Here is a 16,409-nt window from a genome sequence, read left to right on the forward strand (position 1 = left end):
CCCTCTGAAAGCAGGCTGTCATTATTCCTTTATTCCTTTTCTCCTTTCTCCTGAGTTATGACTGTTGATCACTGTCAGGCACTATGCTGGGGGCTGGCATACAGAGAGGAAGTGACCCAAAGGCACACATCTAGTGGGATGCAGATGTGGAGGTGATGCAGGGCTGCCCGGGGAGGTGGGGGGACACACTGGCTCAGGCAGTGGCAGAGGCAGCGCTTAGCTTGGTCAGGGGAGGCCAGAGAAGGCTTGCTGCTGCTGGAGACAAGCTTTACACCAAGACTGCAGAAAGGTGCTTAATCTCCCAGCTGAAGTGACATCTTAAATATCAGGAAGTTAAGATGGAGCAGGGCTTATATAGGATCCACAGGTAATCTGGAGCTGTTTGAGATTTCTAAGGCTGTTGTTACAGGGACCATAAACTGGCTAACTTAAAATCATTATTTCACAGCTCTGAGGGCTAGAAATCCAAAATTAGGTGTCAACAGAACCATGTTCTCTTTGAAAGTTTTGGGGGAATCCTTCCCCACCTCTTCAGCCCATGGTGACTTGCTGGCAGTCCTGAGTGTTCTGGCTTCCAGCTGCATCCGCCCCCTCACCCCCAAGCTCTGTCTCGTCATCACGTGGCATTCTCCCTGTGTCTCCATCTGAGTCCAGATTGCCCTCTTACAGGGACACCTGTCACATTGGATGCAGGCCTACCCTAATGACCTTATCTTAATTTGATTATATCTGCAAAGACTATTTCCAAATCACGTGCACAGGTACTGGAGCTTAGCACTTGGATGTACTTTTTTCGGGAGGGGGGTTGTAGATGGGGTTGGACACAATTCAACCCATAGTGGTGGGTGTCGGGGAATGTTGAGCAAAGAGGCCCAAAAGCATAAATTTCTTTCTATGGTCACGATCATATATTTTCCTCAGTACAACCTAAATCTGTCTCATTCAGAGAGCTTGAATTTGTTCCTAATCAAAAAATCCAGGTATTTTCATATGAGTAAGCCAAGGCTTTCCCTAAATTTATACAGTTGACCTCCACCACCCCACCACCCCCCACCTTATATTAAGACTTACTTTTCCCTATTAAATATTACAGTGTTGGCTTTGGCCAAAAATTCGTTCTAGCCTGTTGAAATAATTCTGACATCTTACTTTCACCACCACCCCCAGGTTTGGGATGTTTATATATTTAATAGATGCACTATCAGTGACCTGGTTTATAGCAATTTTAAATGTATACATGCTGGCCAAGAACAGAGCCTTGTGGCTCATCACTAGATGGTTCCTCCGTGCTGACCGTCACCCTGACCATCAGACTAGCTCAGTCACTTGTTTAGCTAGTTGCCCACTCACCCAAACCACACTTCCTCTTCCCAGATATGCTCCTCTAATCCCTGAGCAAATAATGATTTTTATTTAGCTCAAATCAAAATATACATTGTAGCATTTCCTAGCAACCCTGACCTTCCTCACCCACCCCCAGAGTAGAAAGAGCAAACTTGAATATTCCTGAGTTGCTCTGAAGGACTTTACTGATGCCTGTTCTTTTCAGTCTTGCTAACCTTCTAGTTCACCGGTCCATTCTGGAATTTCACTTCAGATCAGCATTAGCCTTACCTGCCTTTTGCTTCTAGAATCTAGTTTTCTGTTGTTTTAAAGAATCAGAATGATATTTTTCCTCTCCAATACCACCTCCTATTATGCAGCTTTTCTCAAAACAACCAAGATTGGAAAATCCTCGCTAATGGTGTCCTGTAAACAAGAAGCACTTTTAGCCCCAGCCTGGGAAATCCCATGGACAGAGGAGCCTGGAGCTGCAGTCCATGGGGTCCCAAGAGTTGGATACAATTTAGCAACTAAACCACCACCATTTCATTCACAGCCCCCTTATTTCTGGAAAATGCAGTAAATTTAAGCTCTCTTGAAAGTGAGGCATATTACCTTCATTTGAAACATAGTAATTTTGTGAAACTGATACTAAAGTAACTTACAGCATTTGGCTGGCTCTCTTTGGTTCCATTCTTTTCAGTTCAGTTCAGTTCAGTCGATCACTCAGTCGTTTCTGGCTCTTTGCTACCCCATGGACTGCAGCACGCCAGGCCTCCCTGTCCATCACCAACTCCCAGAGTTTACCCAAACTCATGTCCATTGAGTCAGTGATGCCATCCAACCATCTCATCCTCTGTCGTCCCCTTCTCCTACCCTCAATCCTTCCCAGCATCAGGGTCTTTCCAAATGAGTCAGCCCTTCACATCAGGTGGCCAAAGTATTGGAGCTTCAGCTTCAGCATGAGTCCTTCCAGTGAACACCCAGGACTGATCTCCCTTAGGATGGACTGGTTGGATCTCCTTGCAGTCCAAGGGACTCTTAAGAGTCTTCTCCAACACCACAGTTCAAAAGCATCAATTCTTTGGCACTCAGCTTTCTTTAAAGTCCAACTCTCACATCCATACATAACCACTGGAAAAATCATAGCCTTGACTAGACAGGCCTTTGTTGGCAAAGTAATGTCTCTGCTGTTTAATATGCTGTCTAGATTGGTTGTAACTTTCCTTCCAAGGAGTAAGTGTCTTTTAATTTCATGGCTGCAATCACCATCTGCAGTGATTTTGGAGCCCAAAAAAATAAAGTCAGCCACTGTTTCCACTGTTTCCCCATCTATTTCCCATGAAGTGATGGGACCAGATGCCATGATCTTAGTTTTCTGACTATTGAGCTTTAAGCCAACCTTTTCACTCTCCTCTTTCACTTTCATCAAGAGGCTCTTTAGTTCTTCTTCACTTTCTGCCATAAGGGTGGTGTCATCCATTCTTTTGCATATCATCCTCTCTGATGTTCTTAAGTTTTAGAGCCATACTATTCTGTCTTTGGAATGATTGTTTATATTTATCTGCAGTGTCCAAGGACAGTCTTTTTCAGAAACAAACCAGTGGGAAACCCACGTGTGAGCCCTGTTTATCCATCAGATATGCTCTTAAGAGACGTGACCACTGTCACAAGTGACCCTTGAACGAAATATCTAAGTTTAGAAACATCAACTGTGCTGGCAGGCTGTTCCCTTGCCTATCCAACTCAAGTGTATCTTTTTTTTTTTTTAACTAATCATAGCATTTATAGTATATCCCCAGATTTCTTAGAACTGAAGTGAGTAAAATAGATACCATTTTCCTTCTCAGTTTGTTCTTCAAACGGGCTTTTCAAGGTTGTGAGGCAGTCAGGATTTATTACTTTAAAAAAAGATGGCCTCACAGCATTTCGAAATCAATACGCTGGTGCCGTGTGCTGGATCAAAGCCAACATTAGGGTTCAGTCTAGGAAATGTCCAATTTGACCCTGTCCTTTTTTAGTTTGTGTCAGAAGCAAGAGAAATTTCTAGGTAATTTGCACACTCTTTTAATAGTTTCAGATAACTCTCTGTTTTACTTTAGAGAGCATGTTTACTTTTGCTCTCTGTCACACTCTTCTTGTTTTGAATGAAACAGTCATTTATGGTTTGAGTGTTGACTTTTAATGCATTCTGTTTTACAGACTTCTGATACTTTGTGTGTGTTGTGCGTAAAAGCTTTCTAGTTTTGATTTTGCAAAACAATCTAGGAACCAAAACTCTTCTCAGTTTTTTGTGTTCCCCTGCCACCAACCCTTTGTAGATTTCCTTTTAGTAGCAATTTTTAATTCCATATTAAGCTCCTAAATTACCTTGCTTCCCTCATTTGTTTTTATAAGCTAAATTGGGATAAGATACAAGGCCATGTTCAAGGCAGAGTGGAGTATTTCCCTGCTCTGGCTGCCAGTCTCCCTCAATTCCCCATACCAAACCCTTTAAGGGAAAAAATGTATATTACATGTTTATGTTTTATTCATTCAAGCAATATATATTGAGAGGGTTTCATTCTGCAAAGATCTGAACTGAAAAGTAACCATAAAAAATGGTTGAGTCTACATTTCTCAACATTCTCTGTCTTAAGGACCACATCATTGTGAAGGTGAGGAGGGAAGTTTAGTGATCTCCAGTGATAAGAATTAAAGTGCCCTTAATCCAAATAATTCCAGGAGGGGTGGAAGAAAAGGTTAACATTTATTTGTTACCAAGCATCTGTCATGGGCCAGCACTGTGCTGACCCCCTAGTAACAGTGCTGTGAAGGAGATGTTACCACATCCTCGTTGGTAGAAATGGGGATGCTGAGGCCAGACATGCATACCCAAGTCACAGAGCTGGCTATTGGCCGGAGGTGCACTTGAAGACAGGTCTCTCTCTCGGCAGCTCCATCTGCTTCCCAATGTAACATTGTCTTCCTTCTCATCTGGTAAAGTACTGCATCAACATGAAGGTGAGATTGTCAGAGCAAAGGAAATACATCACAGATTTTGGTGGAAGAGGAAGAAAATTTCTTAAATGCTCTATCATTGTCAGATTATAAATTCAACTCAGAAATAAAACACGATTTTATGTAATTAAATTGCCTTTGTTTTAAATGTTAGGCATTAATCAGTGTGTTGAGACTTTTTGAGACTCATTTTTATGATAGACTATCTACATTTTACTTGCAAAATTCTGGGTTCCATTTTCAGCAAGTACTATTTTCCTCTGACATATTAGTACTTGGGCGCATTAATGTGGGAATGACCATCTGTGACTGCATGCATAAGTGCTGCAGTACAGTGACTTCTGGCTAAAATATTGTCATAAGATAGGGTCAGTGACCCTTTGTGTGCTGTGTGCTCTTAAAAAAACATAAAATAGTGTAAAGCTACTTTGCCTTGACTGCAGATCATAATAGACTGGATACTAAGCTCTAATAGCAAATCTGTGTAATAAATCAAATGCTTTATAGTGTGCTTATTATTTAGAAGAGAGGTATAAGTTTTTCACAGAATATGGCAAAAAGTACATCTTAGCCATTTCTAATGAGGTGGTTTTTAATATTCATTCTATATGAATTATTTAGTTTGAGCCATACATGCAATAAACAGCATCAATTGTTGCTTCTGTGTAGCATTTATAATAGTTTAGCTGTGCCAGCATCAGTGTTGAGAAGGCAGAGTAACAGGAGTGGTTCTACATTTAGTCCTAAGTTATATTCTTCCCAAATCTGGGTATAAATTACCAGTTTTCTTAGTATTCTGAAAGGATGTGTTCATCTTAAAATTTCAGTGTTATGAGAAACTAGACATGTAGATACATTTTCTCTTGAAAAATGTGCTGCTTTGTTCCCAAACTTCTATAGTTTATTCCCCATCAGCTCATATGTGGTAAAGCAACCCGTCTAGCTGAGGGCTGGACCACTCGAGGATGGTGTTTGCTTCTGCTACATTAATCTACAGGCTCCAGGTCTGGAACTGGAGCCGGAATTTACTGTCTTTTCCAGGATAGTTCAGAAAAGAAGCCCATGGTGATTCCTTTTCTCCCTCTCCTCTTTGTTCACAGAGGCAAACCGTTGGCTTTCTATAACACAGATACCACAGGCTATTTTTCTCAGATATTAAGTTAAAGCATTTAAGGCTAGTTAAAACAAGTCCTCTGTCTTAAAGCTTTCCTGTCCTTTAGAACCTTCCCATTCATCTCCTAGCTCTCCTGAGCCCTCCATGGTAACTTCTTGAACTTGAATGTTATTGCCTGAGTACAAAGAGCGCCCCCCCCCCAAAAAGAGTAATACTGAAACAAAAATGTAACATTTCTCTCTGCTAATTCTAGCTGTAAGGTTTTTATTAATCTTAACCGAAATCCTGCTTTCATCATATCATTCCACAGTTGCAAAACCTCCAGCCACATTCTGTTCCCTGACTCCTTTTCCTAGAACCCAAGGCCCTGTCGGGCCTCTTCAGACTTGGCTTGCCTTACTCCTCACACAGCTTGCATTAGACAGAGTCCTCTGTTTGTTGTCTTCCATGGCCTACCTGAATTTCTTTTCCCCAAAGTCCTTTTTTGCTGAACTTGACCTTCATCCTGTTTATGCTCCTTTATTTAGCTTTCATTATACAAGATCACAACATTCTTAGCTACTTTTTTTATATTAAAAAATCCCTATATTCCCTCTCCCCAAAACTGTTCCCCTTGATGGCAGGAATGGCACCTTACATATTTTTCATAGGCCTTGGATGGTGAAGGGCCTACTGGAGACATGCTGTAAATATGTGTGGCTTGATTTCTTAGTCCGACCTCCTTCTGGACTGTACTTGTCTTTCACGTGTTCCTTTCAGCTTCAGGACCAGGTTTGCCTTTGACCTTTAGGACTGCAGCAACTTTGCCTGCCAAATATTGTCCACCTTCAAGCCCCGGCTGCCATTCCAGCCACATCAGATGCGCCTTCCTCTTCTGTCCCATACACAGAATCATGTACTCACGAAGCACACCCAGCTGTACAGCACAAGTGAAAGGCGCAGTGACCGAACATTAAGGAATCAAGCCAAAGTGACGGGAATTACAAATGGAATATCTTTCTATACCTTTCGTTGTTGTATCTTAGATGTCTTATACAGACAGCGAAAATCTTCAAGGCCAAAAAGCTGAAAGTTTTAAAATACCTGTCTGATACTGACTGCCTAATTTTAAAATTTCACATAGACCTTATCTTCAAATGCTTACCACTTCTTATACTAAGTAGATAAAGAAAAGAGAACAAGTTGAGCTATTCAAAATAGGATTCAGGATAACATGGATAAACAGCTCCTTCTGCTTTTTTCTATTTTAGGCCTCATTGTCCAACAAACTTTGCTATTAGCAGAATGCATATAATTTATACTTTCTTTTCCTTCTCCTATTCAACCATTTTTAGAAGAGCTAAAGCCAATTGTAGGAAATCCCCTTTGCTGGGAAGTCATTGAAAAGATAAAGAAGCAAAAAAAAAAAAAAAAAAAAGGCAAATTAGGGAACTGTATATACAGTATCACCTGTGTGTGCGTATATGTGTGTGAATTTTTTTCCCTTTTTTCCCACAAGTCCATAGTCATAAGGAAGTTTTGACTCTCATTCATAAATCCATTCCCACCAAACAGATACATGTGGTTACTCTGTTGAAGCTGTAAAGCCAGCCATACCTCCTCCTGACTGATACATTTGTTGTCTTGGGCCTCTTATTTCAAATAGAACAATGTTGCCTACCCACAAGGTCAGGTAACAACTTTCTGAATGTTATCAGTATCTGTCTCAGAGACTTAGCAGTTACAGAGGCCACCCTCATCACTCTGCCACCTGCCTGGAGCTATGCAGACTCAACACTGGGAACTGCTTTGAACCTCTGGAATATTCGGCAGTTGGCAAGCAAAGTATCTGCAGTTATCCGCATGGTTGACCAAAGCAATCTTCTGCCCCTCTTCTTTGTTACTTACCAGCTTCCCTGGTAGCTCAGCTGGTAAAGAATCCCCCCCGCAATCCAGGAGACCTGGGTTCGATCCCTGTGTCGGGAAGATCCCCTGGAGGAAGGCATGGTAACCCCCTTCAGTATTCTTGCCTGGAGAATCCCCATGGAGAGAGGAGCCTGGCTGGCTACAGTCCATGGGGTCGCAAAGAGTTGGATATGACTGAGCGAGTAAGGACAGCACAGCTGTGTAACCTTCAGTTCGGTTCAGTCTCTCAGTTGTGTCCGACTTTTTGCGACCCCGTGAATCACAGCACACTAGGCCTCCCTGTCCATCACCAACTCCCAGGGTTCACCCAACTAACATGCACTGAGTCGGTGATGCCATCCCGCCATCTCATCCCCTGTCATCCCCTTCTCCTCCTGCCCTCAATCCTTCCCAGCATCAGGTCTTTTCCAATGAGTCAACTCTTCCCATGAGGTGGCCAAAGTATTGGAGTTTCAGCTTTAGCATCAGTCCTTCCAATGAACACCCAGGACTGATCTCCTTTAGGATGGACTGGTTGGATCTCCTTGCAGTCCAAGGGACTCTCAAGAGTCCTCTCCAGCACCACTGTTCAAAAGCATCAGTTCTTTGGCGCTCAGCTTTCTTCATAGTCCAACTCTCACATCCATACATGACCACTGGAAAAACCATAGCTTTGACTAGACGGACCTTTGTTGGCAAAGTAATGTCTCTGCTTTTGAATATGCTATCGAGGTTGGTCATAACTTTGGTTCCAAGGAGTAAGCGTCTTTTAATTTCATGGCTGCAATCACCATCTGCAGTGATTTTGGAGCCCAGAAAAATAAAGTCTGACACTGTTTCCACTGTTTCCCCTATCTATTTGCCATAAAGTGATGGGACCAGGTGCCATGATCTTAGTTTTTTGAATGTTGAGCTTTAAGCCAATTTTTTCACTCTCCTTCTTCACTTTCATCAAGAGGCTTTTTAGTTCCTCTTCACTTTCTGCCATAAGGGTAGTGTCATCTGCATATCTGAGGTTATTGATATTTCTCCCGGCAATCTTAATTCCAGCCTTTGCTTCTTCCAGCCCAGCATTTATCATGATGTACTCTGCATAGAAGTTAAATAAGCAGGGTGACAATATACAGTCTTGACGTACTCCTTTTCCTGTTTGGAACCAGTCTGTTCCATGTCCACTTCTAAGTGTTGCTTTCTGACCTGCATACAGATTTCTCAAGAGGCAGATCAGGTGGTCTGGTATTCCCATCTCTTTTAGAATTTTCCACAGTTTATTGTGATCCACAGAGTCAAAGGCTTTGGCATAGTCAGTAAAGCAGAAATAGATGTGTTTCTCGAACTCTTGCTTTTTCGATGATCCAGTGGATGCTGGCAATTTGATCTCTGGTTCCTCTGCCTTTTCTAAATCCAGCTTGAATCTCTGAAAGTTCACAGTTCACATATTGCTGAAGCCTGGCTTGGAGAATTTGAGCATCACTTTAATAGCGTGTGAGATGAGTGCAATTGTGTGGTAGTTTGAGCATTCTTTGGCATTGCCTTTCTTTGGGATTGGAATGAAACTGACCTTTTCCAGTGTAACCTTCCTTCAGTGGGTCCCATACTCTCTCTACTCCTCAGTTTCACATCTACAAAGTGTAATAAAACTTCACCTACTCAGAAGATTGCTGGGAAGATTACAAATATTTGACCTAAATCACTGAAAACAGTATCTGGCATAAGATAAGAGCTGTATCAATGTAAGCTGTTACTTCTGTTATTCCCCTGAATTGACTCACTAGGTCATAGGCCTTCCAGTGTGGATGCTAATTCGATAGCACATGGTCAGAAGTTTGGGTTTTTCCTCATTTCAGCCCCCTCTCGCTCCCTCTTGCTGGTTATTGTCATTTGCATGGGCACAGTCTCTCTCACAGGGTGGGAAGTTTCTTTGTCCTTCAGAGGCAGTTCACTTATTAAGTCAAACAAACATCATCCTATATGCATGAGGAATATCCCACCTTTTTTCACACTTAATCAGTTTTTGTTTACATTATGTGTACACTTTTTTGTAGCTTTTTTTTCACATACTGCCTTTTTTTTTTTTTTGGTTTGATAATGTTTATAAAATAAATTAACACAAGCACTGCTAATGACCCCATAGGGCCTTAAATGAATCTCTAACTGGGATGACCAATATTAAAATAACTCATCAACCCTTACCGCCATCTGTTGGTAGTAGGTGGAATAAACTCCATTCTCCAGAGGCTTGGCTTGTAACCAGCAATGTTCAAAAGCTCCAAATTCTCTAGAAGGGGAGAGACATAGTGTACGTGTGTGTGTGTGTGTGTGCACGCGTGTACAGTCACATGCAATGTGCACATGCATGTACATGCACACTGGACAAGTCTATAAAGATATTCAACAATCCGTTTAACATTTGTTTCCGGGACAATAGGTGACTTTAGTATTTTAATCTACTTTTCTGTGTCTTCAAATCACAACAAATATGCATTTCTTTTGTATACCATAATCATAATTATGGTAAATTATGAAAAAGGTAAAATTTACAAGCGACTAAGTGATGGGGGACAGAGGAGAAAAAATCAAGCTGTATTTTAGTAAGTGCGATCTAAATATACTTAGATTTTATATTACAGCCAATGAAAGAAGAAATGGAAATGGGCAGATATGGCAAAAGCTGTGGTGCAAAGGGAAGAAATTTAGGTAGATTCTAAGCAAAAGGTTTTTTCAGCCAATAGGTTTAAATTTGAGTTTTTACTTGTTTATCCTCTCCCTTTGAAATTTTCAGTACTCCATAGTCATGTCCCTTAATTGCTCTCTATCCTTTTACTGTCAGAGTTTCCTCTGGGGTGGATCATCTACTCTTAGCACAGAATATTATATTCTGGGTAGCTACAACTGTGAGTCTGAGTCTTCTTACTTTGAAGCTGATAAAACCCAAAGAATCTTTGTTTTCATATTTTCCCCCATAAAATTCTGCAGCTTGCTCTCTTGGGCATGCATCTCCTTGGTATTCTTAAAGTGTAAATTCTACCCAGTTAGGAGGCCTGTTTTCTCCAATAAATCATATGTCCCTGTTACTAGAATTTTTGTTCTGTTTTGTTTTACAAATTAAGTTGTAAATAGGAGCAGGGGAGGTGAAAATCTGGTTGCTTTATGAATTTCCCCCCCAGATATCTGTTACTGTTACAGGCACTGCTGATCAACGATAGAATTAGGCTAAATGTTAATCACGTGTAATTACTTCTCCCCCAGCCACTCCGTCATTTGCCTCACATTATTAAATCATAACTACAGATAAAACCAGCAGAGAGGGATAGTGACCACTCTGAACCCTGCTGCCCGCTTTCCTGCTCATTGAAGTGCCATTTGCCACGTGGCTTTTCCCCATATTCTAGATCTTTCTCATGTCATCAGAGGAGTTTGTTCTGTACTCCATCCCCACTATATTACTGCATCAGCCCCTGAGAAACTAACTTCCCCTGGGCCTGAGCAGTTTAAAAGTATTGTTTTCAGGCCAGGGATCTGTATTTTTGTGAGAGCCCCTTGTGCTCTGAGCAGTATAATTGAGTGAACAGCTCACAGAAAAGATGTTGTAGGAAAGGAAAACCCTTCAGACCCCTGCCCCCACCACCACCTGTGGTAACTCCGTAGAAGCAGCCTCCTGAACACTGGATTGGAGAGAGGCTGGTATGCAGTAGTACCACGGACTGAGTGAAAACTGTCTTGACTTTCTGGGAAGTCATGGGCTTTCAGTGTTAACCCACAAATCACGATGAAAACCACAATAGAAAGTAAAACTGATCAATGTTAGACATATCTCCTCTATACACACCCCCATCCCTCCTTTAACTATGAACCACCTGTTTATTTCTTGTGTCTAAAACAAACAAAAAACTTGCTTTGGCTTGAAAAATAAATCTATTCTGATGCCTTAATAGAAGAGATCTTCTATTTTTTCCCCTTCACCTTTCATACTCTGAGTTTATAAAGGAAATTGTTTCTCAAAATCATTTCTTCTTTTTTTTTTTTTTAATTCCTGCAGACTTTATTAGATCACATGGAGGACCGCTGCTCAAAAGCTTTTTCCCTTTGAGACCACCTTTAATCTTTAAATATTTTGACCAAGGCAGGGGAGGGGAAATATCTAGAGCCCAACAAATTTCTCATTAGCCCAACTCTCTCACCGGTTTATTTCCATTTTACAGCCATAGAAAGCTTAAAGGAGTTCGACTACACATTTATCATCTCTTGAGGCCTAAAGCCCAGAACACTCTATAGCAGTTATCCCAAAGGAGCGCTTAAGTAATGTATTTGTCAGGTTAGGAGTAAGAGTTAATCCAGTAGCTTCTCTGCCATGCATTTCTCAACATGCACTTCTGAGAGGTATTCTTCCATGCACAACAGGAACAGGATGGGCAAGAATGAAACTCAAGAGTGTTGAATAGGCTAGTCTGTTACATCCCACAGAAACTTCAAGGAATCACCCCCACCAACCTACCCAAGATCAAGTAATAAGCCATCTTCAATAGATTATTTGAACAAATGGTAATTAGTGCACACTTCTTTAACAGATTTATTTCTTTAAAGGAATGGATTTTGAAAAGAAAAAACATAGGGCAGAGAGATGTGGAATAGAAAATAAATACAAATGTAAGCTGTTTTGCTAATTGCTTTATAACCACAAACTAGTACAGAGAATGCCCTGTACAAAACACAATAAAGGTTCAAAGGTGGAGGTGTTCCCTTAGGCAAGGCTGAAGGCTTCAGTCCCTGGTATTTGGAATTTAGGCTGCAGTCCTTCTTTTTGGATGGATCACTGGGTGTGTGGCACAGTCCCATGCTTTTAACCAGATTAGAACAGGAGGATGGCCACTTGGCCCAAGTAGAAGTAGATGAAGCGTTTGGTTTCCCGTGTCACATAACTACCGGAGTTCCTCCCCACGATGCAGTGCCAGGTGGGGTTGTACTTCTTGTCGCACTCCTTCTTGATATGGGCTGCAGTGTCCTTCTCTATGTGATATTTCTCCAATGCCTGAGCAGCACACTCCACCGAGTCCTGTTGCGTCTTCTCTGACATATCGGCGTTCTTGATCTCAGCCTTTCAGTCACACATGGTTACCAAGGAGCAGGGGCTGGCCGACTGCAACGGTCTCCTGGGCGAGAGGCTGGCGAGGCTCACACCTGCGTAGAGAGGCGGTCGTAACCGAAGCCTTGGCGCATTTCTCGTTTCATAGAGAAACTGCAGTAAGAACTTTAACTATTTTTCAGTTTTGATGTGTTAGGCAAGATCTTAGGCCCAGAATTTCTGTGAGCTTTTGTTTTCCCATTTGCAAAAGAGAATAATAGCAGCTACCTCTTAAGATTGTTGTGAAGTTAAATAAGATCATACACAGTAAATGCCTAGAACTTTAGTAGAAACTAAGTAAATGTAATTCCCTTTCTGGTTTCTTATAAAATCACCCACTGAATGGTTGAGGAGATTAGGGATGGTTTCATGGAAAATCTAGTGTTACAACAGGTTCTTTAAATTCAAAGATTGATAGGAGGGGGCAATGGAGAGACGAGAGAACCATGTTCAACTCCCACCCCCCACCCCTGCCCCCCACCCCCCATTTTTTTTATTTGCTATGCTCTGCAGCATGTGGGATCTTAGTTCCCCACCAGGGATTGAACCCATGCCCCCTGCATTGGGAACACAAGAGTCTTAACCACTGGACCACCAGGGAAGTCTCAGAGAGAACCCTGTTCAAAGTAATGTTTAAGGCAAATTAATATTAGACACATGTTAAAAGAGTCAATGACTAGCTGGATTCAGGAATGGCCGAGTTGATGATGTCTCAGGGACGTCACCAGCTTCCCTGGTGGCTCAGATGGTAAAGTGTCTGCCTGCAATGCGAGAGACCTGGGTTCGATCCCAGGGTCGGGAAGATCCCCTGGAGGAGGAAATGGCAACCCACTCCAGTACTCTTGCCTGGAAAATTGCATGGACAGAGAAGCCTTGTAAGCTACAGTCCATGGGGTCGCAAAGAGTCGGACACGACTGAGCGACTTCACTTCACTTCAGGGACCACACACTTCAGGAAGACTGGGAATCTGGTGGTGCTGTAGAATGAAAAGATAGATGAAGAGGAGAAAAGGAAAGATTTGTCTAGGGTTCTTGGGAGATACGACTTAGAAAATAGAGGACACGAGGTAACATTTAACTAGATATTTAAGTATTTTATGTTTCAGTAAGATACTAAGATGTTTAAGTAAAGAGAGGAAGACAAAAGCTAAACCTTTGGTCAGATTAAAATAAAAACCCAAGAAGGAGAAATTGGCTTCATCAGAGAAGATTCATTTAACAAATCCATGGCATTGGATATATTTCCTAGGGAAGAGAAGGGTAGAGGACTGATTATTAAATGTGATGAAAGAACTTGGTTAAGGAGAGAGAGGAGGGAGCTGAATGAGGAAGAAAAAAAAACCCACAAAACCTGAAAGAGAGCGCAGAAAGGTGAGACGGGATCCCCAGAATGAGGGTCCTAGAAGCCAAGGTGTGAAAGTGAGGAGAAATGTCAGATGTAGCAAAGATCAAAGAGAACCCAAACCAGATGAAAGTATGGCACGGATGGAGTCTCTGGGTTCAGTGCTACCAGGAGCCTCTTCTCTTTCCCTGCTTCCCACTCCTTCCTCTCTCCACATCTTCTTCCTCATTATTAACGTGGAGAGCAGAACCAGAAAGATAGAAGGCCAGCCCCTGACCTTCGGTAAATTTCCTTCTATTTGGTTTACAAAAGACCCTGAACTCTGTGACCTCAAGCAAAGTCCCTTAATCTCTGTAACTCCCAATAGCTTTATCCTACATTTGAAGTCACACCAGTTTTCTTCCCTGCTTTTGGAAAGGGCTGAGGTAGGGATGTACTCTAAAAGCCTTTTCAGCTAAAACTTTTACAAAGGAGAAAGTTCTGATAAATATCAAGCGTGTCAATAACTTAGGTAGATAAATGGTTGCTAAAAGGTGGTCTTTAAATCACTTACTTTTTTCTGGTTTGCAGATTTTTTTAAAAAAAAACGTTGTAAGCTTAGTGACCTTCTGTTAAGGTTGTTGCAAATACTCAAAATCTTTACAGGGAATTGAAGGTGTTTATACAGCCTTATGCCTGTTGGATGTAATTGTCATTTAAACCTTAAGTTATCTTTACTTTTATGCTCAGTTAATAATCATCTGATTACATGATTACACAGAGTGAAATTAACTGAGGGAGAGTGGTGGCCCAAACTATTTGTTTCTTCTAGATAAGCATGTTTCAGCTTGTTCAAATGCATAAAATAGAAACTTGCAACATTGAAAATGTTTTAAAGTACTGCACAGATACTTCCATTTCCTAAAACTTTTAAGTCTTTTTAGTCCTCAGCAGCAATCACAAGAAAATAATATTAGAGAAAATGTGAAAATTTCTAAAATGAATATATAGAAAATTAAAATTTGGGAATTTGCCATGTATAATGTGGAAATAGTCTCAGATACCTGAAGTATGTTAAATGCATTTCCCATAGACCCAGTAATTTTTAAGAATTATTTTTCAAAGGTCTTCTCTATTTTTTGAAGATAAACATAGATAGCAGTGCTTTGCATTGTAGTCTGGTCACTGTGAAAGGATACAGGGTAGTACATATATTTAAACTCTCTTGCCCCTTTTTTTCTTTCTTTTTTTTAAAAAAAGTATTTATTTTTCTATACCAGGTCTTAGTTGAGACATGCAGGATCTAGTTCCCTGGCCAGGGTTTGAACCAGGGCCTCCTGCTTTGGGAGCTCAGAGTCTTAGCTCAGAGTCTTAGCATCAGGAAAGTCCCCGCTTTGTTTTCCATAGCAGTGCACTCAGTTTTAACATTCTGAATTGCTTTCCTTCTTTCCCCAACTTCTGTTGTACATGAAGGAGTTTGAACACATTTTTCATACAAACTCTCACAAATTAATGGTTGATTCCTGGTTCATTGATTTTTTTTTTTTTTATTGCCTATTTCTTGCACACACATGCCCACACATACATAAGCGAGTGCACTGTGTAACTATTATTATGGCATTAAAAGAGGTCTTAAAAATATATTTATAAACAATCATCAAAATCTTAGATAAAAAGACCTGTTTTAAATATTACATTTAAAATACTTAAATATCCCATCAAGCGTGTTAACGATACGTATTCCAACACACCCTTCTGTGATGATCTAGAGCCACACAGAATCACCTGCAAAAGCAAAATGAATAGAGTGATTCAGGGAGCTTTCTTGCCTCAGTTAGTTCATAAAGGCTATATGCATCATAGTCCTTTCCCTTAACAATTCTGTAGCCTTGCCTTTGGCTTTGTATTTGACCACAGACATGGTGTTACTATGGGGCTTCCCTTGTAGCTCAGTTGGTAAAGAATCTGCCTGCAGTGTAGGAGACCCGAGTTTGATTCCTGGGTTGGGGAGATCCCCTGGAGAAGGAAATGGCAACCCACTCCAGTATCCTTGCCTGGAAAATCTCAGGAATAGAGGAGCCTGGTGGGCTGCAGTCCATGGGGTCACAAAGAGTCAGGCACTACTGAGCAACTCACTCACACACACACACACACACACAGTGTTACTAGAAGAAACTGCTTTTTGTAGAGAAACTATTTTTCCTAAAGCTCACATTCCATTTCTTTGGTCCCAAGATCACCAGGTAAGTGCCTGATTTCTCAAAGCTAAGTATCAAACTATAAGCCAAAGAGCCAAATGAGAGGTCCAGCCATTCCTCCTTTTTAGTTTAGCTTGAGTTTTGAATTCTTATTTTCTGTCCCCTAGTAAAGAACATGTTATACGTTAAAGTTTGCAGAGGTTTGATAAGTGTGTATATGTGTTCTCTGGACTTAGATATTAATAAAGATTCCTCAATTATAACTTCTTTTTTTTTTCCTTCTATTTTTAGATATGGGAAGATTGTTTCCACAAAGGCAATTTTGGATAAGACAACAAACAAATGCAAAGGTATGTTTCCTTGTCTGATGATTTACTAAATCAGAGCTTTAGGGAAAAAAAGTGGAATTTTAAACCTGATCTTTGATTTCAAAACTACCTCCATTTA

General features: G+C 41.0%; 1 protein-coding gene and 1 pseudogene across 4 annotated transcripts in view; one reads left to right on the forward strand and one right to left on the reverse strand.

The window, feature by feature from the left end:
- RBMS1 (RNA binding motif single stranded interacting protein 1) overlaps nucleotides 1-16,409 on the forward strand; it is a 217,982-nt gene that overhangs the window by 162,173 nt on the left and 39,400 nt on the right. For all 4 annotated transcript variants that reach the window (XM_068969345.1, XM_068969346.1, XM_068969347.1 and 1 more), the window contains exon 3: nucleotides 16,254-16,312. In XM_068969345.1, the coding sequence (XP_068825446.1) occupies nucleotides 16,254-16,312 (59 nt within the window). The remainder of the gene's footprint in view (nucleotides 1-16,253; nucleotides 16,313-16,409) is intronic.
- LOC138075305 (dynein light chain 1, cytoplasmic-like) lies at nucleotides 12,171-12,431 on the reverse strand (annotated as a pseudogene).

The sequence above is a fragment of the Capricornis sumatraensis genome, chromosome 3, assembly GCF_032405125.1.
Source record: "Capricornis sumatraensis isolate serow.1 chromosome 3, serow.2, whole genome shotgun sequence".
In the NCBI taxonomy this organism is placed as follows: domain Eukaryota; kingdom Metazoa; phylum Chordata; class Mammalia; order Artiodactyla; family Bovidae; genus Capricornis; species Capricornis sumatraensis.